Raw genomic sequence first — 27693 nt, 5'->3', positions numbered from 1 at the left:
GGAGAGATATGACGAAGTATTACAGAATTAATTCTTCTATAAATGATTTTGACTAAAAGTTCCTTGGTAATTCTCTTTAAGAGAGCTTATAAAATTCTTTTTAGGATGATTAAAAAAAGAAAACCTGTGGGAACATTGTTTTGTTGATGGCAGTATTCCTACCAATATTTGATAGAATATTGTAGTCTAAAGGTTTTAAAAAAAATATTCAGATATTAAATATTGAAAAGGAATGATCTGTTTACAAATTACAATGATCTATTTTTCAAATTAATGTAAATGAAAAATAATTTAAAGGTATGAATGGCTAAGTATGCCACTGTGAACTAGGAGACAAATACAAATTATTATCCTACTTTTGTTATATGACTAAGAAAATCATTAACCATTTTTTGGTAACATGAGGAGATACTGCTTGTTTGCACAAATTTTATAGTCTCTTTTGAGAATACAGGCATCAGAATAATAGCTCTTAATATTAATTGGTATGGAGCAGAATATAATATAGAGTGCATCCTTTATATAATCCTCTTCTCAGGAAGCTAAGGTATTTTTGAAGTACCAAAAGGACCACTACAAACTTAATTTCACCTCTGTATTAATAATATACATATGTACACACGTGTGTATCACTGATAGAAGAGGTGATATATAATCTTACAAAGCTATTATGAGTTGCTGTATTAGATTTTTGCATGGAAGTAAATTGTTACCTTCAAAGATCTTGTAGATTTGTGAAGATTGGGGATGATCTTAGAAATTATGGGAAAAAAGAACTGAAATAGATAATTTTGATTATAATAAGTTAAAAAGATTCTGTACAAACAGCACTAATGCAGACAAAATCAGAAGGGAAGCAATAAATTGAGAAAACATTTTTGTACTTAAGGGATAAAGGCTTCATTTCAAAAATATGTAGAGAATTGACTCAATTCTCTACATTTAAGTATTCAAGCCATTCTCCAATTGATAAATGGTCAAAGAATATGAACAATTTTCAGATGAAGAAATTAAAACCATTTCCAGTCATATGAAAAAAAAAATACTCCCAAAGAGATCTTAAAGGAGGGAAGGGGACTCACATGTGCAAAAATGTTTGTGGCAGTCCTTTTTATACTGGCTAGAAACTGGAAACTGAGTTGATGAATGCTCATCAATTGGAGAATGGCTGAACAAGTTATGGCATCTGAATGTGATAAAATATTGTTGATCTATAAGAAATGACGAGCAGGCTGATTTCAGAAAAACCTGGAAAGACTACATGAACTGATACTGAAGTGGACAGAACCAGGAGATCATTGTACTTGGCAACATCAATTATTATAGGACGATCAATTCTGATCAACATGACTCTTTTTAACAGTGAGATAACTGATGCCAATTCCAATGATCTTGTGACAAAGAGAGGCATCTACATCCAGAGAGAGGACTGTGGGAACTGAATGTGGATCACAACATTTAACATTCTCACTTTTTTTGTTGTTGTTTGTATTTTGTTTTCTTACTCATTTTCTTGTGCAGCAAGAGAATTGTATAAATATATTTACACATATTGGATTTAACATTATTTAACATATAATTTGTTTAACATATAGTTTAATGTGTGTAACATATATTAGATTACTTGCCATCTAGGGGAGGGGGTGGTGGGGAAGGAGGGGAAAATTTGAAACACAAAGCTATACAAGAATCAACTTTGAAAAATTATCTGTTAATATATTTTGAAAATAAAAAGCTTAAAAAAACTAACAAAAAGTTATGGGAAATTGATTATCACGGTGATCAAGAAATTATATTCATGAATGTCTATTTTTTCTTTACTTCTTTGTAAATTGTTCTTTTGTTCTCTGCTGGATACTTTGTTTATTCTTTCTCCCCCTCTCCCCTCACCTCCAAGCAGGCTATAATTAAGAAAGGATATATTTATATATATGCATATATAGATATGTACATACATATATATAGACACATGTACACATTTCCTTGTAAATTTGTTCTCTGATGTTTACCTTATTTACTTTATTCTTTTTCCCTTCCTTCATTCCACTCCCACTTCCAAACAAGCTACAGTTAAGAAAAGATATATTTATGTATACATATGTGTGTGTATATATATACACACACACACACACACACACACACACACACACACACACACACACACACACACACACACAAGCTCACACCCACACATACCCCACATACACACACATCTTTCCTATCTCTGCTGACTCTTTAATTAAATTCTGTTCCATAACTTGGCTAACTATTAATTAATCTTCTCCCCTCCCTCCCCCCAAGAGATCCCTCCCTTGTCTTAATCCCTCACTCTTTGCTTCTCCATCTACCTATCCCTCCCATCTTATTTCTTTATATATTTTGGAGGGTGCTATAACCTTAATGGTGTGTGTGTGTGTGTGTGTGTGTGTGTGTGTGTGTGTGTGTGTGTGTGTGTGTGTACACTCCCAATGTAAGTTTTTGGAACTCTGAGCCCTTCCCCCCTCCCCTCCCCCCCCCCCCCCCCCCCCCCCCCCGTGTCTATTCTTTCTCTGCACTGTGTTTGTTCGTTTAACATGATTACTAGTTTTACCTTTATTCTGCCAGTCTTTCTTTTGAGCTAATCCTATTGTTGATGTAAATCTTAAACATAAAGTATACTTTAATCATGTAGAAAAAATATACACAATTTGTACGTGTTTAAAGAATTTGTCCATGTTGAGTTCCTTAAAAATGCTCTTGCCAAAAATTGGCTTTGATACTGCACTATTAAAAGTTGTGATCAAAAAGAGAACCTTGATACAATAATATAGGAAATAATCCTAGAAAATTGTCCTGGAATGATAAAACATGAGGGGAAAATAGAATAGCTACAGAGATATCTATAGCTATAGAGATCACCTCAAAGAGATCCTTTGTGGAAAATACATAGGAATATGCCAAATTTTAAAACCCCCAGATCAAAAAGTAAATTTTTCAAGAAACAAGAAAAACACAATTCATATATATGAATTAGAATTATGCAAGACTTATCAGCAACCACAATAAAAGACCACAGCAAAAACTAGGTCTGTGGCCAAAAATATCATATCCATCAAAATCATCTATAATTTTATATGAGAAAAAAATGGACATTAAACAAACTTGCAGCTTTTCAAGACTTTCTATCAGCCAAACCCAAATTTAACAGAATATTTAGTTTTTAATTAATTTTTAGTTCCAAATTCTCCTTCACAAATGATGTTTAGAAAAAAATAAAATGGGGGTGGATTCTGGGAAGATGTCAAAATAGGTTGGTCCATTCATATTTTAAATTCTTTAGCGAGCCAGTTCAGTTCTATGCTGTCTCATTTATTCTCAAATCCTTTCCATTTTTGCATTTGTCCTGTCACTGTTCATAATTTGCCATATCTTAATGCTAGTTTACTTCTACTTTCTATTTCCTGGAACCCTACTCATATACTGCTATGTAGACTAGTAAATTCATGCAAATTTGCTGACCTGCTCCTCTATACATCTTAACTGCTTTCACTGTAGCAAGTGAATCCTCCTTTTGTTGATGTTCAATTATATTTAACTCTTTATGACCCCAATTGGAGTTGGGTTTTTTTTTTTTTGGCCTTCCCCAGCTCATTTTTACAGATGAAGAAACTTAGGCAAACAGAATTGAGAGATTTGCCTTGATTCACCCAGCTAGGAAGTATCTGAGACCTTCAAAAATTGAATTTTTTTTTTTAAATCCATTAGCCACAGTGAATGTTTCATACTTTCTCTTTCTTTAAGACATAGCATTATTCTATGTACTTCATTATCTCAGCTAAAAACCTCATACTTTACTGAGAAAAATTGAGACCATTTTGCCTTGTTCCCTTTTTTCCCCTCTCTTCATTTCACCAAATCTTTGACATCTTTTTCCATTCTCTTGTCTTTTATTTCAGCTTCTAAAGAAGTTCACCTCATCAGGGCCAGCATCCATTATCTCTGATCTTCAGTTTTGTTTTCCCTATTTGTTAGTAAATTTTTTTCTTCCTGGTTACTAGATACTCTCATGTTTTTTACTCACCTGACTTAATTTGTCACCCTAATTCAGACTCATATTTCCTATCTCCAAGATTAAAGTGGATAGAGAGATTATGCATGACTTTTTATTTGTAGATTATTGTGCATCCACATAAAGGTACAACAGAGTATGGATTGCTTCCAAGCTGCTTGTGCTATTTGGTCTCTCAAATCATTTGGGTAACCCAATAATTACTCAAATTATTATTGGGTATTATTCTTCTGTATCTACTTCTGGCTGACAGGGGATAGAGTTGTCTTGCCTCAATAGTTCTCAAGGATAATTGACTGGAATTGAGCATAGACTGTGTCCAAGGAATGTGGGACAGTTATGGGCTGCTATTCTTCCTGAGAGGGCATCTGAAATTTGATTGAGTCCTGCCTGGAGAACACAAATTTGGCTAAAAGGTTTAAGAGGTAAGGTCCAAACATTAACTTGGTTTTTTAGGGCCTTTTGGGGGTATATGCTGAGAGATCAGGGTGTAGAGAGAATCTCTCAATGCTTTCTGAGGTATTTTCCCTTTTTTAGCATTTACCATAATTATGGTAAATGCTATGATATGGTAAAGAATGTGATTACCGCTTTAGTACCCTGGATACCTGAGAATCAGCCGGAGTCAGGATAAGCAAAAGTCTTTATTCTTGGTCTTTAGTGGTAGAAGTCAAGGGGATGGATGCAGGATCTCCACAACCTCATCTCTTCATCTCCTGCCCAGAAGTGACCCTGGCTAGTCTTATTCCATCCCCTAGTTCCTCCTACAATTCTCTGTATAGACCAAATGATTGGGCCAGCACAGGATAGTGGGAAGGGACATTTTCAAAGCATATTCTTATAGAGCATTGTCCAATCGGTAATTAGCCTTTGGTGCTGGATTGTTCTGACCTCAATGCATTAACTCAAGAGTTTCAGCCCTTTACAAAAGAAGATAAAAAAGTAGACTTGGGGACAAAATAGGAAATTAAAGAATTAAAGAAGCTACAAGACATAGCTATTACCTAATTTTTTTCCCCTTCACTTTATTTCTGTGCTTTCTACCAGCCAACTTTCCTTCGCTGCCCTTGAACAATGATGAAACTATTAATTTTGTAAGTTACTTTTAACACTTTTATACTATTTAATTTTTATTTTTCCTTAAAGTAAATTCTATGTAGTATAACATTGAAAATTACTAAGATGTTTCAGAAAGGGGCAACTAGGTGGTGCAGTGGATAGAGCACCAGCCTTGAATTCAGGAGGACCCAGGTTCAAATCTGATCTTAGACACTTAACACTTCCTAGCTGTGTGACCCTGGGCAAGTCACTTAACCCAGCGGGGGGGGGGAGGGGAAGAAGATGTTTCAGAAGAATTGAGTTCCTGGAATTACCCCAAAGTCTAAGGAATTTTCTCCTGCAGAATTAAAATGACTAATTGCCAAACTTCTTAATGATTCATCTCAAAACTTCCAGAATCTGCTTTTAGTGGTTCTTCATCTTTAATTATATAGCTTTATTCCTGTAGCCCCAACTTGTCCAGTTTTTGAACCACAGGAAAAAAATATCATAATGACTTTTCCTCTTTTCTTTTAATCTAATCTCCCACAGAAAAACTGTGTGGGAGTTAGTATAATTAATAAATCTTTTGAATTTTTTCCAGTGTTCTCTCTAACTGCAGCCCTTAGTTTTTCTGGCTGACTGCATTTTAAATCTTTCAAGGCCTTACAAGCTGATTCTGTAGGAGACAACCTAGAGTTCTGTGGGATGGAGGGTGAGGGAATTGTCTGTCCACTATGCTGTAAGCCTAAAGAATTATTTATTATATTTGATGTATACTTCATTATATTTCTGTAGGGAGGGGGATAGCATATTTCAGCATTGGTGTTCTGAAATTGTGGTTAGTTATTTCATTAATCAGTTACTACATTTTTAAAAGTTGTTTTTACAACGTTCTTATATAGATTAATGTAGTGATTCTGTTCTTCTATTAGGTCAGTACAATTTCTAAAAATGTTCATTATGTGCATCTTGTTTCTTATTTCTTGTGGTGCAACATTATTTCATATACTACAATTTATTTAGCCCTTTTAGTTTTCCACTAAATTTCTTTGCCACTGGGAAAAAAACTGTTATTAGAAATATGTATATATTTTTCCTTTTCCTCTTTTTCTATTCTCTTTGTTCTGGAGTATGGGGTATTGGTAGTGTTGATGGTATTGGTCTAACAGTGGTATTGAGTTAAAAGAGTATGTGCTGTTTTTCATGACTTTGTCAGCATAATTTAGAGTTGCTTAGTGTGCTTGTCATCCTCAGTCCCATGAACAACTGTCACCTTTTCCTTTATTTCTTTGCCTATCTGAGAGTAGTAAAGTGGAAACTCAGAATAGTTTTAACTTGCATTTTTCTTCATTAGTTATTTGGAAAAAATTTTTCTTATGGTTGTTGAGAACTTGACTTTTTAAGCTTCCAATTAATATCCTTTGATAAATTGGGGAATATCTCATTTCTACAAATTTAAATCAATTCCTTTATTTATGTTGGAAATGAGACTTAGAAAAGTTTGTTACAAAGATTTTCCTCCAGTATTGGGATTGTGTTTGAGCTCTTCCAGAAATTCATCTTGGGTGTGTTTTTAATTCACTTTTTTTTTTTTTCTGTGAGAATTTGTTAGTAGATATTTTGACATCATTGTCTTCTGATTTTGTATCTTGATCTTCTCTATCATCATAGTAATTTTTATAGTGAATTTTTAAAAAAAAATTGTTTGCCCATTTTTCTAATCTATTGATTTTGAACTTCATATTAAAGATAGGCTATATTCCTTACATAGTTCTGGGGATTTGGAATGCTTCCAATATGTTGTTTGGGAAGAGGTGTGGTCACTAACTCTCCAGGTATGGGCTTTGTTCTTGACTTAAAATTTGTTTTAGGTAATGGGTGGCCAAATAGCATTGTGTTCTTCACTCATTGCTAGCACAGTGATCTGCTGTTGTTGCTTTCTGAATAATTACTAGAACCCCTTACTTTTGGCTGTTTTGGAAGCTGCTGCTTCTACTGTTGATTGTTGCAGCCACTTCCAAGTGTGATGTTGCTGATATGTGAACTCTTTACTAGGTAATTGTCCCAGTGTTACAGATATCTTTCCGACCTCATAAATTGATTTGGGCTTGAGAAATGACTCACCTTGGGGTTTACTTGGCTTTTCCATTACAGAATTTGATATAAAGCATTATTGTAAGGTTGTTTGGAGGGGAATATTGGGAGAGATCTTCTGCAGTGCTTTCTCGACTCTGACGTGTTGGCTCTGACCTCAGAAATCTGCCCATATGACTGAAAGAAAATTTCTTACTCCTCTGATTTGTTTATGATGCATGACCTTTTATATCTAAGTCATATGTCCATTTGGAATTTATTTTGGTATGTGTTGAAATGTGTTGGTCTGAACCTAATTCCTGCTATACTACTATCCAGTTTTTCCAGCAGTTTTTATAAAGTGATGAGTCCTCACTCAAAACCAAGAGCTTTTACTAAGCTCATTTGTGGGTTGTTGTTGTTGTTGTTTTTTTTTTTTTTTGGTTGTTCTATTGTGTATATTTATAGATTTGTTAATTTTTTCTTTTTGGTGTTGGCTAGGGGCAGAATAAACAGAAAGTTAAAAGAAAAAAAAGACAAAGGGATAAACTAACCAAAAAAAAAAAAAAAAAAAAAAAGTAGACTATTCCTGAATGGTCAAGTAGCAAAATAAATACAAAAGTATGGTCCAATGTTTAAAAGATTTCAGATGTGCCAAAATTTAGATTGAAGTGAGATTATTGAAGAAAACTAAGGTAAACAAAGCTTTTTTTTTCTTCTTTTTTCTTTCTTTTTTTGCTTTATTGATAAATAAGAAAAAATCAAAGTGGTTTAGGTACTCTGTTCAGTATATCTATATGAGAATAGATAATAAAGAGAAGGCATTGCTTTTCAGATTTTTAAAGAATTAGGTTATATTTTATGTGGACACAGTAAATATTCCCAGTACTCAACTCAAGCAAAAAATTAATGAGGGAAAGGAAAGGGGGAACCCCATTTCTTGGCACATAGATAGTAAGATAATCCCATGAGGCACAGTGTCCCCTGTAAATGAATTTACAGGCCCAAAAACCTAGATTGATAAATAAAAGGTTTATTGTAGAAATTTAGAAGTAAAGCTCAGTTAGAAAGATGCCAGGGCCAGAGGTGGCCACTGGGCGGGCAGGAACCCTTACGTGGTCAGAAGGATACCATGTTTTGGCGGGAGGACTCCTGCAAAGAGGGAGTTCCGGCTCACCTCTTTTATACCCAAAAGCTTGTGGGCAGTTCCAAGTTCTTGGCGGGCTTTTCAGTTAGCTCAGATCAGGTGAGGGCTGGGGAAAGCTGAGCTGATAGTGGGGCTGTCCGGGATATTCATATGGTGCCTTTGACTAGGATTTGTGAATCAAGGTCAGCCATGGGTTGGGCAATTAGAAAGGAATCTTAAAGGAACCTCAACTCCCATCAAAATGATTAAAAAAAACAAAAAAACAAACACATTTCCTGAAAACAGTTTATCAGTTAATAATAGAAAAGGAGGGATGTGCCCTTTAACTTTGAATAGTAGACAAATACATCATTAGCTGTTATATTTGACAAAATCATCGATTACTTTTTGTTTGTTGTCTCTGTTAAAGAGAATCAACTTTGGACAAGAAGACAGAATGAAAAAGGGTATAATTATTGATACTCAAGAAAAGGAGAGGGATAATGAGAGATCATCTCTCTGTCCTTGATTATTTCTAGTCACTAGTTCTAGATTAACTATATTCAAAGGTACAGAGTGAACTGCCAGATGTGATTTTGAGCCTATTGTGACTTATCTTTTAAAGAAGTTGGGATTAGGAAACTGAGGAAGGATAATTATCTTTCCCGGTATTTAAAAAGAAAAGATAATGCAATCTTCAAACTATTGTATTCTAATCTTTCTTCTTTGAGACCAAACTTTGGCTTATGGTTACTTTCTGTCTATTCTATTTATCTTACAAAATGATATGTATTTTCTCTTCATTAGAATGCATGAGGGAAATTGGTTAGGTATGACTAGATGGGCCTGAAATTTCCATTCAATTCTATTATTGTATAATGAATATAAGAGTGAAATTTTGTCTGATATACTAGATCAGTCCAACAGTTGGCATTTATATAGTTGTTGACCTCTCTTCAGATTAAAATTAATGTCAAAGTCAGTTTAAAATAAAATATGATTCAAATGCTCTTTAATTAGAAAATGTAATGGAATATTGCTGCATTGTCAAAATTGAGGAAACCAAAGACTTTTGTTGAAGCGTAGGCAAACTTATATGTATGGCTCCAGAATGAAGGAGCAAAAGTAGGAAAATTACATAATGACAATAAAACTGAAATTGAATGAAATGAGATTTTACTGATCAGGATTTAATAATCTCACAAAAGTGATAAATTATTGGTATATAATATTTCATATATTGTCAAATTGGGACAGTATAATGTCGGTTTTTCTTAACTGCTTTTTATTCTTTTTCTTAATTGCTAGAGTATTTTCATGGATAGATATGGGAAATAAAAAACTGAGAAATGAACTGGGAAATAAATGTTGTAAAAACAAAAAATGAATAAATAATTAAAAAAAATAAAAACTTACTAAAAGACTGAGCCCACTTAACTGATTTTACCCATTTTATGCCTTGTAAAAATAGGAGTTATGGGAAAAGTAAGACTCAGAATATTCTTAACACATTTAAATAAGTTTCTGCTATGTTGGATTTAATCTTGTTATGAGGATAAGGTTAATTACCAATGTATATTACTTTTATGTTAGATAAGTCAAAGTTAGAATAAATTTTCTTATTTTTAATAGAGAAAATCTCAACTTAAAATAGTAGAACTAATTTTAAATAATTTGTATTTTAAGGAACCGAGCGACAACGGACCTCTTTTTACAGAATTAAAGTTCTACCAGAGAGCTGCGAAACCAGAGCTAAGTAAGATATTTATTACATATTTTAATGTGAATTTTCTTTTCATATGTCAGTTCTATCTATATTACCTGAACCCAGACTTTATCTTACTTTGTTATAAAACATTTATCTTAACATTTTTTTATTACTTCTAGGATCAAATAAAATTTTCTGTTTAGCTCTTAATGACTTACACAACTTGACCTCAACCTACCTTCCTAGTCTCATTTTCTATTACTCCCCCTCCATACTTTGTGATCTAGCCAAAGTGGCCTTTGCTGGGGATACATATAAATTTTTTCCCCCAAAACTCCTGGATATTAAGTTAACTTCAGAAGAGTAATTAATTCTCAATCTTTATTTTCTTGACTGTTGACTTCTTAACAAATAGTTTGATATGGCTTTATAAATTTTTTGGTAAGAAGCTTTTATTTACATTTATATAAAACAAATTTTTGTTTTTTAACTTATAGTTCAAAAGTGGATTCGTTCCCATAAACTGAAGTACCTGGGTGTTCCTAAATATTGGGGTACTGGACTGCATGACAAAAATGGAAACAGGTAAAGATAAGTATCATAGTATTTGTGAAACTTTTTAATGACTAATTTTTTAAAACAATAGATCCCAACTATGATTTAGTATGATAGGTAATAGGTGATAGACAAGTTTAATGACTATCTGACTTTACACATAGGATATTATGTTACATTATTTTGTTGTTCAATCATTTCAGTTGTGTCTGTCTCTTTGTTACCCCATTTGTAATTTTTTGGGGGGCAAAGATATTGCCTCATTTCCTTCTCCAGCTCATTTTATAGATGATGAACTAAGGGAAATGGAGATAAGTGACTTGCTCAGGGTCACACAGCTAGTAAATGTCTGTGAATAGATTTGAGCTCATAAACATAAATATTCTCTTTGACTCCAGGCCCAGACTCTATTCACTATGTGTGATATATTATTCATATAATTAATATATATGCTTATATATTATCATTATATTATGTATAATCATTATTTTATAGGTGAGAAACAAAGACCATCTTTTAAATACCAATAATCTATAGGTTTTATATCTCTAAGATTTAGAATTCAGCAGTCTGAAAAATATTCCCAGCTTTGTAACTTTTGTATTATTAGCCTTGATTCCTTACTTCCTCCTCCTCTGTATCCAGTATTTCTCCACAATATTTTTAACATTTGATCTTTTTTTCTCTACTCACAGAGCTGTCACCTTAGTTTGAACTGTGATCATCTTTCATCTAGTTTATTGAAGTAATGTTCTAATAGGTCTTGCTTCAGTTCAAGTCTTGTCATTATAGTCCATCCTTCACATTGCTGACAGTATATATCATTTTTCTTCTTAGATAATGCCAGGGATTTCCTTTTGCCTGTAGAGTAACATGACTCCTGTATTTATCTTTTTTTTTTTTTTTTTTTTTTTTTTTTTTTTTTTGCTAAGGCAATTGGGGTTAAGTGACTTGTCCAGGCTCACACAACTAGGAAGTATTAAGTGTCTGAGACCAGATTTGAACTTAGGTTCTCCTGACTGGTGCTCTTTCCACTGAATCACCTAGGTGCCCTCCTGTATTTAGCTTTTAAAGTCCTTTATAATTCGGTCTAACCTATCTTTCCAACATTATTGGACAAAACTGGTCTGGCACTCTCTGACCTAGCCAAATTAGATTTTTCTCTCTTATTGACATATGACATTGCATATCTCTTGTGTCTGGATACTGATCATCCATGTGCCTGAAATATATTCCTGCACATCATAATCAGCTTTATAAAGGCCGACTTTCTTGAAATACAAATCAAGTACCATCTTCTTTATGAAGCCTTTCTTGGTCTAAATCTAGTTATTGATGCCTTCTCAATATAGTATCTTGATTGTAAATGTATGTATTAACTTTATATTTATTTTATAAGGATTTATTACTACTATTACAATGTACTTGTACTTCTGCTGTGTCTAACAGTGTTTTTAGTACATGGTAAATGCCTAGTAAACATTTGTTGATTAATGATGCTATTTGGAAGCATATTGCAATTCTGTATTTATAAAAAGATATTGAAAAAGAGTCATTCCCCAATAGTTATGTGGTCAAAGGCTATTCATAGCCATTTTTCAAAAGAAGAAATGTATGCTGTCAACAACTCTGTAAAAAATACTTACAAAATCATTAAAAGTAATGTTATAAATTTTAACATCTCTGTGATTTCATTCCAAACCTATCAGATTGGTAGAAATGACAAATTGCAATTGCTAGTGTAGTTATGGGAGGAGTGGTACATTAATGCACAGTTGGTAGAGCTGTGAATTGTTTGTCATTCTAGAATATATACTCAAAAAGTACCTAACCTATGCATACCACTAGTAGATATATACTCCAAATGAGACTGAAGAAAGCATAGGATTTATGTGTACAAAAAAGCAATTGTAGCAACTTTGTTGTAGCAAAAAAAACCTCAAAACAAATTCATGTGCTAGTCAGTTGAATAATGACAAAATATAATAGAATATTATTGCATTATAAGATATAATTAAAGGTACAAATGCAGTACAACATAGTAGGAGTTGTATGATCTGATATGAGTGAAATTGGGAGATCCAGGAAAACCATTTATATAATGACTATAATAATGCAAATGAAAACAACTTTTGACACACAAAAATTTTCAGAGACCAATTATAATTTCACTAATTATTGATGAAGCATGCTTCCCTTCTCTTAGCAGAGAGCTGACATATTAGAGGTGTAGAATGAGTCATGCATTTTCAGAGATAGCCAAAGTGTGACTTTGTTTTGTGAGACTATACTTATAGTTCATCTCTGAACTCCATCTAGCTGAACTGATAGAATGTGGATAGAACTACTTGTTACAAGGGGGTGATTTTGTTTTATTTTTTTGATGGGAAATGAGTTATGAAAAATAGAGTGGAAATGAAAGGAAATGAAATAAAAGAATAAGGATTGCAATGGAGGAAAAAAAAAAGCATCATTGAAACATGAAAAATAGGAGAAAGCAGAAAGATTTCCAGAAGGATACACAGACAAGTCAGGCAGTGTTGAATATTATGTTATAGGTAGTATATACTTAAAAAGACCAAACTTTATATAGTACTAATTTACAGTTTCATGTACAGTCTTTTTCTGTTCTTTGTGTATTGACATGTTCACATTTGTTGATGTTTGTTAAATTCATAATGAAAAAAATTTTAACTTAGAAGGGTAAAGAAAAAAAGAGACCTTGAAAAAAAGCAAGAATAAAAGATGTCAAGTGTGGTAGCAATAGGAGATAGCTTGGTTATATGGTATGAGTAAGAGAATATAGATAGACAGCCTGAGAGTTCCACCAGTACTCTTGCTGTATCTGGAGAAAAATGAGCTGGCCTCACCTCTAATATATTGGATGTGGTAAATTTTGTAGATTGTTGTACAAAATGAATAGACATGGATAAATTATCTACATTACATGAAGGAACATTCAGCTTATTGAAATCCATTTGAGTAATAATTATGGTTGAAATCCACATTTTATCAGTTCAGCTAGATGGAGTTCAGAGATGAACTATAAGCTCCTCCTCCTCTCCCCCTCTCTCCATTCCTCCCTCATTCCCTCCCTCCCCCCCTCTTCCTCTCTCTTTCCCTCTCTCCTTCCTTTCTCCCTCCTTTCCCCCCCCCTTCCCCCAGTTATTTCTTAATTGCTTAATCTGATGGTGTCTTCTTAATCTCCTTGCAGCATTTGGTGCTATTGACAACTATATTTTTTGGAATATTTTCCTCTCTGATTTTTCATGATACTGCTCTATTTTTTTTCCTATGACAAAATGCTGTTTTTCCACTTCTTTTTACCATCATTTATGTCCTCTTCTATAATCTTGAGTTTATCTCAAGACTTTGTCCCAGAGCTCCTTCTCTCTTCTTTGTTATTTGGTGATTTCTACCATCGCTTATCATTTCTATGCAGAAGACTTCCAGTGCTGTGTGTCCAGTCCTATTCTCTCTCCCTAGCTCTAGTCCCATAATATCAGTTATCTGTTGGACAGTTCAAAATAATGTTCTGTAGACATATCAAACTCAACATATTCCTCTTTCCTTTTCCTTAGATCCTATCTTTCTCCTAAACTTCCCTCTTCTTATTCAGCGGTCCATTATCCTTCCAATCATATTCAAAAATTTGTTGTCATTTTTAACATCACAGGCTTACAGTGTAATGAATTGGCAAATCTTAATTGCTTCTACCGTCACATCCTCCCCATTGTCCTTTCTCTACTCTCATACTCACCACACTTGTTCATGCTGTTGTTCATGTTCTCACCTAGACTGTGAGAATACTTCTTAATTACTTTCCCTGTCTTAAATTTCTTCTATCCATGCCAAAGTAGTTTTCCTAAAACATAGTCCTGACCATGTTATCTCCTTATTTAATGAGCGCTGATGACCTTCCATTATTGTTAAAATAAAATTATACTCCTTTGTCATTTAAGTCCATGATTCCATTTTTTTTTTTAACCTTGTATATTATCTCTTTTTATGTATTCTATGATTCAACCAAACTGGATTCCTTGTTCTTATCACTAGGGAAATCTCCTGTCTCTCTATGTCAGTCCCGTCTCCTGTTTCCATGCCTTGCTTTTCACTCATGTCTGGAATTCACTCTTTCCCTGCTTCTATTTCTCAGAAGTCCCTTGGTTCCATTATAACTCAAATGCTATTTTCTAAAGCCTTTCTCATGAAAGATTTTTTATTTATTTTGTGAATTCTTGATTAAATTCATTAAATATTAAATTTTTATAGTATATGGGTATTTGGGAGGAACATTGCTGGAAATACCCAGTTGAAGATACATTCTTTGTCTTCGTGAAGGTCATTGTCTTGAGGTATGACAGATGTGTAAATAATTACAATGCAGAATAATCCATAAGTACACAAGTGAGATACAAGGAATGTCTAGTAAATTTTTTTGACTTAAATTTGAGTAAGTAGGGGGAAAGTCTCTGAGCAGCCAAAGTAGTTTTTCCCCAAAGTCTCTGCAGTAAAGTTCATATACTTTATTTATAGCCAAAATGCCTTAGGTACACAGACTATGCTCAGTTACACAATGTTATAAGTTAGTTGACTTTTCTGAATTCCAAATCTTAAGAAGGAAGATTAGAACAAGCAAATTAGAAAGATTAGGGTATTGTTATAAATATATACTCAACAGGGATAAAACGAAATAAAAACTACTGGACACATGAAAAATTAAAAGGTAAGAAAAAACAGCTTAGTAGTATGCTATTTGTTAGGAATACAGAAAAAAATGAAATAATTTCTGACCTTAATGCTCTTAAATTTTGTTGAGGGAGACAATACATGAAAGGTGTAAAAAGTAGCAAGAAAAGAATAAAAAGTGTAAAAACTACACATTTTATTCTTTTTCTTGCTACTTATACAGCGTGAACTTTTGTGTTTTGTCCACATTTTCTCTTATCTAAACTAATTGTAGTCTCTTCCTAGTTGGTCTTCCATCTTTAAGCCTCATGCTTTCCAATCCATCTTCTACACAGCTACCAAATACTTTTCTTAAAGCTCAGCTCTGACCATATTATTCTTCTATTTAATAAACTCTAGTGACTCCTTCTCGACTTTTGAATAAAATATTATTTCATCTTTATCTCATTCTTTTTAATGTCTGATTTTTGCTTAGGTTTAATAGTATGTAAAATTATTAGCACAAAAATATACATGCATACTTTTCAAATAATTATATACATTAGAACTATGTGCCTATTGATTTCTTTCTAATAGGGATCAAATTTGGAGACAAATTACAATAGATAGTTGGTAGAATAGGCCTAAGGAAAGAGATGAAGCTTGAATATATGGATTTTGGAAGTCATCTGCCTAGAAATGGTAACTAAACCCATGGTAATTGAGATATGACAGATATGTAAATAAATTAAGGAATAATCCATGATGAGTATACAAGTGAAATACAAGGAGTATTTAGTTAAAAAAAAATGTTGATTTAAATTTGAGTAAGGAAGAAGTAGCTAAAATAAAATGATAGTATATAGAGAGAGAAAAAGCAAGGAAAGCTAATATAAAATAAGAGCCTTGGGCATGACTTGAATGAAGATTCAGCAAAGGAGATTGAGAAGCAGTAGAAAGACAAGGGGGATAAGAATCAAGTGAGAACATATCCTACACTTCCCTGCAAAAAATGAAAAACAAAACAAAAACCCCAAGAAAACTCAAAACAACCAGAAAGGCCAAGAGAGGCCAAGGTAGTCAACAGTCTCATTCTGTAGAGAGATCAAGAAGGGTGATTATTGAGAAGCCATATTTTCAAAAGAAGTTTTACATTACTTTGGATGGAATTATTAACTGTAGCTTAAGCTTGCATTAGTTTTTATCAGTTATATCAAATTCTTGGCTTATACTAAACTTAAATCTCTGCCTCTTTTTCAGCTTAATTCTGTTCCAGCTCCTTTATTTTACAAATTATTTAAAAAAACAAAGCTCTTTAGTTTTTTTTTTTTAAATAAAGCCAGAAAAATGCGAAAGTCACATACATAATAACTAGCAGACCTGATATTTGAAAACAGGTCCTCTGACTCCAAATCTAGTGATTTTTCCACTGTATCCTGAATATTAAGTATTCTGAAAAATACAGAAGGTAAAAGGGATAGTCAGAGTAAAAACAAGAAATGTGTTTATAACTCAGTTTAATTTTACAAGACATTTGTTTAATATGTAGTGGAAACTTAACTAGTTAGTATTCTATATTTTTAACTTTTTTATTTTTAGCAGTACATTGGTTTTCCAATTATAAGAAGGTTTTCAACAATAATTTTTTAAATTAATTTTTATAATTATAACATTTTCTTTGACAGTACATATGTATAGGTAAATTTTTTTTTTTTTTTTTTCCAACATTATCCCTTGTACTCCCTTCTGTTCCGAGTTTTTCCCTTCCTTTCCTCCACCCCTTCCCCTAGATGGCAGGCATTCCCATACATATTAAATATCTTATAGTATATCCTAGGCACAATATATATGTGCAGAACCGAATTTTGTTGTTGTTGCAAAGGAAGGATTGTATTCGGAAGGTAAAAATAATCTGGGAAGAGAAACAAAACAAAACAAAAAAAACCCAATGCTCACAGTTTACACTCATTTCCCACTGTTCCTTTTCTGGATGTAGCTGATTCTGTCCATCATTGATCAATTGGAATTGGATTAGCTCTTCTCTATGTTCAACATTAATTTTTGAAAGATTTTTGAGTTTCTCTTACTCCTCTCCTCCCTAAAAGAGCAAACAACAGCATTCTATATTTTTGATACAAATTGCTGACACTTTATCAAGTTGACTATTTTGTCCTTTTGTTGAAAATACCACATTGAATCTAGACATTAAATTTTTGACATCTTCTGATGTAGTACAAAAATCTAGCAGCTGTGAAGTAAAGAAAAAAAATCTTTTAAAATAGCCATTACCTGAAAATAATCCTATAATAGGAGTAATAGTGACTCCGCAAAAGGGAAAAAGTTAATGTTTTGTTCATCAGTGTGAATCCATTTGATGTTGAATATACAGGATTCTCTCAAGTGGGTAAATATCCTACTAACCCTTGGTCAGGCTATTTTGAGGCAAAAATTTAAAAGGGAAGTTGAAATAGTATGTTAATTTCAAGTAGAAAACTTGTTTTTCAGACATTTGTGTTTAGGATATTTTATTAAGAACTTTTTCCTTAAAGAGGTACAGGCTCTTAATTGCAAGAGTAGTTCAATAAATTGTGTTTCTTCTGTTGACTTTTTGTTTGCTTTAGTTATAGGTTTATGGTAATGGATCGCTTTGGGAGTGATCTTCAGAAGTTGTATGAAGCTAATGCCAAAAGATTTTCACGGAAAAGTGTTTTGCTGCTAAGCTTAAGAATAGTAAGTGTTTCTAATATGGAATAAGCTACTTTTAAGTTCAGTACATGTCCTCTGCTGGTTGGAATTAGTATTACATTAATTTCTATTTGTTGACTTTTTTAGCTGGATATTCTGGAATATATCCATGAGCATGAATATGTACATGGAGATATCAAAGCCTCAAATCTTCTTCTGAGCTACAAGAATCCTGACCAGGTAGTTTTATAACTTTAATTCTTTTCTATTTGAGACCTATTCACCAAATCAAGTTACTTTGAACTTTTGAACCCCAGCAGAAGTTTAACTTTTTAGAAGTGGATATAGTAATAATAATATTTCTACTTGACACTTTTATCTAGTTAGCATTCTATATTTTTGATGCAATTTGCTGACACTTTATCAAGTTGGCTATTTTGCCCTAAATAATGTTCAGGAAGAGTGCTTGCGAATACAAAATGAATTTCAAATAGCTATTTGGGGGTGGAAGCTTAAAATTATATAGTGCACCAATGAATTATGTTTGCCTGTCTGCTTTGTCACTTTTTCATTTCCTTTGTTCAAGAAATCCATCAAATGTAAGTCTTCTCTTACTTGGAAAATTTGGTCTTTAACATGTTGATTATTCAAATCAGTTGTTTTACAGAAATATCTCAGCTGTCTAGTTTTTTATACTCTTTAGTGTCTAGAATTCAAATGTGTATTTTCATGGTCTCTTTCTTTGCCTCCACAATTTTTAACTTTTTAAGGAAAGAATAAAAACTAATATTACTATACTTGTGATATAGTTGACAGAGTAGTGAGGTGTAGATAAATTTCTCACTTACATCTATGTTCTTATATACTTGATAAAAGTAGCATTGTAGACTTAGAGAGAGGAAGAATTTTCAACTGTAGAAATGTATACTAATATATAAAGATTTATTATAGTTTCTTAGTTGATCTAAGAGAACATTTGTATTTTGACTGTCTTTATCGATTATTCTTCTTTACTTCATTAATTCCCAAAGGCATCCAAGATCTTCTATATCCATTTATTTAGCAATATTTAGCACCTAATACTATCTAAATGAATAATTGTGTGATGCACATTACCTCTGTGCCACTAAAAGCTGTAAACAACCCACACGACTCAAACATATTCTGGGGACGTTATGGAAGACTATGAGTTATTGCAGGAATAAAGTACAGCCAGTAGTATAACAAGTCCTGAGATATGAATGGTGTCTCCTATCCCCCTCCAATGTTTTTAGATAATGAAGATCACAATCAGTTACAAAAACATTTATTATTTATAGACTGATAATGTGGTACTGTTCTAAGAGGTGGAAAATACCAAGACAAAAACAAAGCAATCCATGTCTTCATGAAAATTTCATTCTAATGGGAGAGCCACCATGTGTATTATTAAAAACAAAATACAAAAAGCAGATGCCAGGTCTACTTGGATGGGAAGGCAGTAGCAGCTGGGAAATCGTGAAAAGCTTCATACAGAAAAAAAAAGTGATTCTGGAGGTGATTCTTGAAGGCAAGCTGGTATTTCAAGAGGCAGAGGCATTCTAGATAAGGAGTTCAGCCTATGCTAATTGGCCAGAATTACATATCCAAACAGACTTTCCACAGTTGTGATTGGCTTTCAGCTTCAAAACATGCTCAAGACCAAGACCATCAATGGGTTTAGTTTGTAGATACCTTTGGAGTGATTTTCCAAAGTAATTTAAAGATAATACTTGGTCTTTGGGAATTGGAGCTTATTTTAGGATGAGTAGACTACTCAGTTTGGATTTCACTCTCTCTCTCTCTTTTTTGCATCTCCCCTATTTCTCTCTCTGACACTGTCATTTCTCTGTTGCAGATCCTTATAATCTCATATCTGGATTATTATATTAGCCTTTTAGTTAGTTTCTCTCCCTCAGGTCACTTTCCACTTCCATCTGTGTTCTGCTCAACTGTCAAAATGATCTTCCTAAAGTATAGTTTTGACCATGTCACCCTTTTTACCCAAGAAACTCCTGTGAATTCCTATCACTTTTTGAATTGAACATAAAACATGTTAATGTTTAATGGTCTTTATAATTTGGCCCATGCCTACCTTTCTAGACTTCTTAACTCTCCTACCCTCTGTATACTCAGTGACACAGGTCTCTTTAGTGTTCTTCCACTAGCTGTCTTCCTTGCCTCTCTCTTCTGATGTATTTTCAAGTATCTTTAAGTCTTAGCTAAAATCCTATCCCTACAAAAAAGCCTTTCCCAGTCCTGAAAGTATCCATGTTTTATTCTCTATGTATCTTTGTAAAACTTAGCACTGTATCTGGTCTATAGTAGATGTTAACAAAATGCTAGTTTGTTGAAATGAGTAAGGAATAGTATCTTGTCTAAATTTTATACCTTCCTTAGTGTCTAGCACATAGTTCTTGTAGTAATTATTTAATAAATTATTTTTGAATGAAAAAAAAAAATTGTGTTTTGGCTTAAGCTATCTTTGAGGAAGTCTACTGCATATACAATCTATTATATTAATTCACTTTTGGGATATAAAGACATTTTGTTGTATTTTGTTTCTGGGATTTGAGAGAGAGACAGACACAGAAAGACACAGTGTGTGTGTTAGTATGTGTGTGTATGTGGTTGGATTTAATATTAGTGTGATATTTGGGAATTTATAGGTATATTTAGTAGATTATGGCCTCGCTTACCGATATTGTCCAGACGGAGTTCATAAAGAATACAGAGAAGACCCTAAAAGATGTCATGATGGAACCATTGAGTATACAAGTATTGATGCGCATAAGGGTGTGGGTAAGTAAATACTAATTAAGGTTAGTATTTTTAAAACTGCTAAAGTATTTTGAGCCCTAATTTTTTGATTTAGAACTTTTAAAATTAAATGACATAAGGTTAGCATTAGGTAATTTTTTATTTTTAAAGTTTTTATTTTTTATTTTGTTTTTTGTTTTTGTTTTTTTTTCCTCTCTTTCAAATGGAGAGCTTCTTTAACTGTGTGACAGGTAGATGGCCCACTTTCTGGAGTTTCAGTCAAGAAGACGAATTGAAATTTAGTTACTTACTAGCCTTGTGACTCTGGGCAAGTCATTTAGCATCTACCTCAGTTTCTTTATCTGTAATATGGGGATAATAGTAACTTTAGAAAAGTTGCTTTAATAATAAAGTAAAATTCTTTTGCTAAGTGTTTTGTAAACATAGAAATTCTGTAAAAATGTTAGGTACCATTCTTATTTTTATTGGAGAAAATATTTCTAGTTTCTTGAGTTTTCTTTAAGAATTTGTTTATAGTTTGACCAAATGTTCCCAAATGTTAAAAAGTAATTCTTACTGAAAATTGCTTATACATTTATTGGTTAGGTATTGTATAAAAAAGGCAAATGTCTTTTTGAAGGACATATCAATTAATATCTTTGGGGTAATCATACTTACAAAAAAGTATAAATTGAAAAGTGTACCTCTTCTTTAAAGAACTAAATGATCTTTTGATTGTACCAGTGTTTCTTAAAAATAACACTGAAACCAGCATATTGATGAAATCTTTTTAATTTTTATTTCTTTGGAGGGGGGGTCTGTTTGTCTCAAAGTTGGTTATTGAATTATTACAGATTTCTGTTATATGAAGATAATATTATTCCTATTTTTCCTTTAAATAATGCATGGAATATTTATGATAAAAGATTAATTACATACTTTTTTCTAATTTGTCTTATATATATTTGAAGTAATTACTTAAAAATATCATGCATAATCCTCTACTTGTTTTATATTTCAGCACCATCAAGACGGGGTGACTTGGAAATATTAGGTTACTGCATGATCCAGTGGCTCAGTGGCCATCTCCCTTGGGAAGACAATTTGAAAGATCCTAACTATGTCAGAGATTCCAAAATCAGGTGGAGGACAATGTGATTTTTTTTTTTTTTTATCAGACTACATTGTAATAGAATTGTATCATATTTACATTTTTAAAAGTTAAAATGGGCAAGAATATTTGGATTAATTTCTGCTATGAGAGGAAAAATAGTTTTAACTAACAGTAACATAAATACAAATAATTAAGTAGACTAAGCATGTGCCCTTATTTATGTATTCTTTTACAAAAAGAAAAACCATTAGGAAATCTAGGATATCATGAAAGTCCATCCTAAATATGCTATTCTGCCTCCTCTTAATATTAACAACCCACTTATGGCATGAGACTTTTAAATGGTTATTTTTTTCTTTGATCTTTCTCAGCTACCGAGAAAATATTGCAAATTTGATGGACAAGTGTTTTCCTGAGAAAAATAAGCCAGGTAGGAAGTTTTTTTGTTTTTTTTGGGGAAAAATTGTAATAACAGTGTAATTTCTCTTAACCTCAGAAATTTCAGTAACATATTGTGAGAACACTTAAGAATTATGGAAAGCAGTCTTTGTTTTTCTCCCCAAATTTATTACATGAAATTAACATGTATTATAAACTTAAACATAAAATAAAAACAATGTAGCACAAGTAATTTATGACTTAAAAAAATTATAGTGATAATATAAATGGTGAGTGGGTTTATTTTTTGATGCAAAGTTTTCCCCCTTCTATTGCTACTTCATACTTTCTCCCCGTTGATCAAGTTTTTAAAAATTCTGAAAAGTATATTTATGCATGTATATAGTCTGGCAAAACCAATTCCCCCACTGACCATATTTGAAAATATGTCTTTTTCATTATCATTTCTGTGGCAGAAGGTCAAGCATGTTTCATTTCCATTTTTTTAGATTCATAATTTATTACTGTGTTGATGGGATTTTCAAAGTCTTTTAAAGTTATTTCTTTGTGTCAATATTACACAGATTGTTCTAGTTTTGCTCACTTTACTCTGCATCAATTCATGAAAGTCTTCTTAATTTTAACTGAATGTTTCCATGTTACTATTTATTTATTTTTTTAAAGATTGAACTAATTTATATACCTCAGTTTATTTAGCCATTCTGACGTTATCTCTTGGTTTCCAATTTTGGGTTTGAACATTTGGATGGAACTGGAGTCAGAAAATTTTGAGTTCGAATCCAGCTTCACATACTGGCTGGGAAAGTTACATAACTTTAGTCGTCTTCATTTTCCTCACTTGTAAAAAGGAGTAATAGAGTTGTTGTGAGGATCAAAAGATGTATTTTTGAAATGTTTTGCACAGTTATAGCTTCTTAATACATGCTTGCATTCACCTTCCCTCCCAATAAAATTGCTGCTTTAAATATTTTATATATATATAGACACCTTTCCTCTTTCTTTGATGTATAGGTTACCCTGACAGCTGGATGGCTCAGTGCATAAAGGCTGGGCCTGAAGTCAGAAAGATCTGAAATCATATGTATCCTCAGACACTTACTAGCTGTACATGTTAGCCTAAACATAGCTTCAAGACAAACAACAACTTCATATGATTGATATCTTTGTTCAGCTCTCTGACATTGATTTAGTGTGACAGGTTTTTGGAGCTTAGATTTGCAAGTAAAGCCGCCCACTAAATCGTGGGTCTGTCATTTAGTTGATGATTTCTTGAGGCCTTTTCCATGGTGTCCAATGGACACCAGATAATAACCTATAGTATTCCCTTTTATAGGACATACATACATACATACATACATACATACATACATACATACATATATACCTACACATTCAATGCTTCATGCATTACATCGTACAATCAAATTAGGCTTTTTATTATCCCTTATCTCTGTACCTTTTTTGCTGGCTCTTTCCCATTCCTGGAATTTACTCTGTCTTCATCTCAGTTAGCTGCTTTAGAAACCCCAGTTTTCCATCAAAGATTCTGTTCATGTGACGCCTTCTGTGTGAAGTTTTCACCTTGTATCCATCTTAGTATTTACTTATATGTGTACAAGTTCTTTTCTCAGCTAGAAAATAAGCTCTAGTACTTTATATTCTCTTAACCTCATATCCATTTTGTATTTACTTACATCTGTACATATTTCCTTGATGGAATGTAAAGTCTAAAGGCAATTTTTGTCTTTTTATTATTGGTACCTAGAACAATGCCTGGCACAAAGTACATGTTTAATGTGTGCTTCTTAATTGATTATAGTTGGTAAATAGGATATAATATGTTCATCTAGACCTAACTTCCAGCAAACTGCTTTCCAGTTCTCTAATCAATTTTTGTTGAATAAAGAGTTGTTACTTCAGTAATTGGTGTCCTTGAATTAACAAACACTACACTATTGAATTCACCTACTTCTGGAGCTTGTTTACCTAATCTTTTCCATGGATTAGCTTTTCTATTTTTACAACTAGTACTTTTTGTAGTTTAAAAAAAATGTTCTTTCACCTTTAAAAACTTCTTGTTATTTTTATAAAAGCATTTTTAATAATCTTTGTATTGATGTCAAAACTATGAAAACATACAAGAGAATGGATTTTTTAAAAAGTTATTGATCCTATGGTTCCTAAATCCAAATTGTACTTTTCTTTTAATAAATAGATTTTAAAAATTCAAAGAATTTCTTTCAAATATATTAATTCCTTTAACAGCTTTGGACTATAGAAACCTAAATGTAATAAATTTAATTAGGTTGAAAAATATAATAAATTGAATTATGTTGGCAAGTAATCATTGGTTATGGTAAATGAATAAATTAAAAAAGAAATATATATTTTTTCTTTTAGATGAAATTGCTAAGTATATGGAAGAAGTGAAATTATTGGGCTACGCAGAAAAACCTCATTATCAGAATTTACGAGAAATTCTTTTGCAAGGGCTAAAGGCTACAGGAAATAAGGATGATGGCAAACTGGACTTGTGCATCTTGGAAAATGGAGATTTGCTAACAAAAATAGGACTAAAGGTAACTTCTGATAAAATAAATTTTTTTGTGTGAATTTTAAAGTGGTTATTAATGATGTTGGAAGTAGTTTTCATAATTGTAGAAGCACCGCAAAAGTGATTTAATTATGTTGTTTCTTTAATTATATTATTAATTAGTTAAATCTTATTTTTGTCATTTGCAAAAGAAGACATTTGTTAGCTTAATATTCATATGTAATTGTCCATAATTATTTGTATAAAGGATAACTTTGTGTACAGTTACTAGGTATGATACTACAAAAATTGCTACATTAATTACTTAATTACTTCTTCACTAAAATTTGAGGTCCTAACATTTTAGGCTGAATTGCAAAGATAGAGACTTTTTGGAAATTTATTACTATCATATATGTATTAGTTCTTCTGAATTATTCCTTCATGCTTATCTTGTTTGCTGTTTTTCCTTCTCTTTTTATATGGATTAAGGAATGTTTGCCATTTACTCTTTAATATTTTGTGCTCCTCATAGACAAATTGCTTTAGAAAATTTTATATATAAAGCAGGAATTCTCAAAAGAAATTTATAGAATTAATGGAAATAGTAGTGAACAATTTGAGCTATTTTTATGGAAAGATTGTGGGAAATAAAAATACTTCTTTGGGCTTTCTTATTTTCCTTTTAAAGAACAAATTTTTATTGTATGTATACGCTTATTTACTTTCAGTAGTAGTGGGTTTTTTTGTTTGTTTGTTTGTTTGTTTTTTAATAGATCTTCCTTAAATGGAGAGTCTTTTTGAATTTCTTTTGCAGAATTAGTTAACTATTAAGTAACTACTATGTGTCAGATGTTATGCTAAGGATAAATACGCACAATAAGATAAAATAATTGTTACTTGTAAGGAGCTTTTCTTTTAGTGAAATCTAAAAAAAGGTTATCTCTCTATGGCTGACCTGGTGAGGAGGCTGTTCCTTGAAACACAGATGTACTTGACACACATGGTTTAGTATGTGCCAAAACTTGTGCCCTGCTTTTAAAAAACAGGGTTACCACTATACAATGATTTATTAGAGTAAGATTTTTGTAGAGGTAGTATGTTAATGTATATATTATGTGTATATAATCATTATAGCATTTAACATGTATAATGTAATACATATATTTTAATGTAATATGTACATATGATCTTTTCTTTGAAACAGTGCACTATATTAAAAAATATTCCAAATTGTACTGAAAGCCAGAAAGTTAATATACCACTTTTGATAAACAAATTAGTAATTTAGCTAAGGAACTATTAGATTTTAAATATTTAGGCAAAAAGACCATATTTTTTTATTTAAGTGAATTGTGATCTCATCTCGATAACCATATCTTTTATTGGTGCAGTTCACAACCTTTCCATAATTTTTCATTTTGTGCTAATTATTATTGTCCATCTCTGTAGATCTCTATAAGATAAGCATATAAGATTTCTATAAAGCATCTCTATAGATGCAAAAATACTCATAGAGGCTTTCCCCTGGTTCTTTTAATATGTCATAAGAACCAGTCTCTCCCCATTCCAACCCATTCTCCACTCAGTTGATCTTTCTAAAATGCAGGTCAGATTATATGTCATATCTTTCTTTACCTGCTGACTAACTTCAGATCCTAGCTCAAAATTCCACCTTTCACAAAAAATCTTTCCCAATCCCCCTTAATTCTAATGCCTTTCCTCTATTGATTATCTCCAATTTATCCTATATGTAGCTTGTTTTTATATAATTGTTTGCATAAATTACATAAACATACATTATGTTTACATAATTGACATAAATGTTGTCTTTCCCATTTTGCTGGAAGTTTTTTGAGAGCAGAGATTTTCTTTTTGCCATTCTTTTTGTATTTTTTAGTACTTTACACAGTCCTTGGCACAAAGTAAGCCTTTAATAAATATTTATTGACTCACTGCAAGTGAACCATGCATCACTTTTGCTTTGATTGATCCATTTCTTTTGCTCCTACGTTTAGACACACACACTTCCATCTAACTATATCTGCTATGGGTTTTGTAAATTACTTTGTATTCAGACTATTTATATTTAACTATGTAATATGTATACAGAATATAATTTTACTGCAGTTGTTACTTGTTAATTAAAAAAATAAAAGAATTTGTTAAAACAAAAATCTTTAAGGCTTTAAGCAACCAGTCTCATCTCCCACTACATAGTAAAATTAGCATTAAAATGTTCTTACTCTCTTGCTGCTGATTGGATGGGCCTAGAAGTCATCAGACATCCTTACTGATTGAGGACACTCCAAATTTGTGTTATCTAGCTTTAACTAGGTCATTATTATAGCAAGACATTCTTGCTTACGCTTCACCAATCACTCCCCACAGAAACTATTCTAAACTATTTCTCCTTAAGTCTTCTACAGTTTTTCATCTCGTTAGGTTCTCAGCTGAAAATCTTGCTCTTTCTTTATTAATAAAATAGAGGTGATTTATATGAGCCCTCTTCTTCCCTTATCTTTATTTCAAAACGTTGATATCCCCAATTTTCTTTTCTGCATTCAGTTTTTTTTTAATTACATTTATATGGAAAAAAAAAGTAAAAGAAAAACAGAAAAGAAACACAAATCAAAATAAAACAAAACAAAAGAACATTGTCATATACCCAGCAGAACATCAGGGAGGATTTAAAATATATAACAACAAATTACCAGATCAAGAAAGTATATATATTATTAGAAGAAATTATATTCATGAATGTTCTTTTTTTTTTTCCCTTTACTTCTTTGTAAATTATTCTTTGGTTCTCTGCTGCACATCTTACTTACTCCCAAGCAAGCTATAGTTAAGAAAATATATATTTATGTTCACATATGTAGATCAATACATATACCCACATACTCATACATATCACTCCCCCCCCACACACATCCACACACATCTTTCCCATCTTTGCTGACTT

At 32.1% G+C, this 27693-nt stretch overlaps 1 protein-coding gene across 7 annotated transcripts in view; it reads left to right on the top strand.

Moving 5' to 3' along the window:
- The window catches only part of VRK1 (VRK serine/threonine kinase 1), a 120885-nt gene that overhangs the window by 69196 nt on the left and 23996 nt on the right, over positions 1-27693 (top strand). For all 7 annotated transcript variants that reach the window (XR_012486618.1, XR_012486619.1, XR_012486620.1 and 4 more), the window contains 8 exons: positions 9975-10044; positions 10494-10581; positions 17841-17949; positions 18052-18144; positions 20592-20724; positions 21704-21824; positions 22168-22226; positions 24596-24774. Coding sequence is in view for 4 of the 7 variants with exons in the window: in XM_074291345.1 (XP_074147446.1) it covers positions 9975-10044; positions 10494-10581; positions 17841-17949; positions 18052-18144; positions 20592-20724; positions 21704-21824; positions 22168-22226; positions 24596-24774 (852 nt within the window). In the remaining 3 variants the exon portion in view is untranslated. The remainder of the gene's footprint in view (positions 1-9974; positions 10045-10493; positions 10582-17840; positions 17950-18051; positions 18145-20591; positions 20725-21703; positions 21825-22167; positions 22227-24595; positions 24775-27693) is intronic.

The sequence above is a fragment of the Sminthopsis crassicaudata genome, chromosome 2 (assembly GCF_048593235.1).
Source record: "Sminthopsis crassicaudata isolate SCR6 chromosome 2, ASM4859323v1, whole genome shotgun sequence".
Lineage (NCBI taxonomy): Eukaryota > Metazoa > Chordata > Mammalia > Dasyuromorphia > Dasyuridae > Sminthopsis > Sminthopsis crassicaudata.
This window is presented reverse-complemented; position numbering and strand designations above follow the sequence as displayed.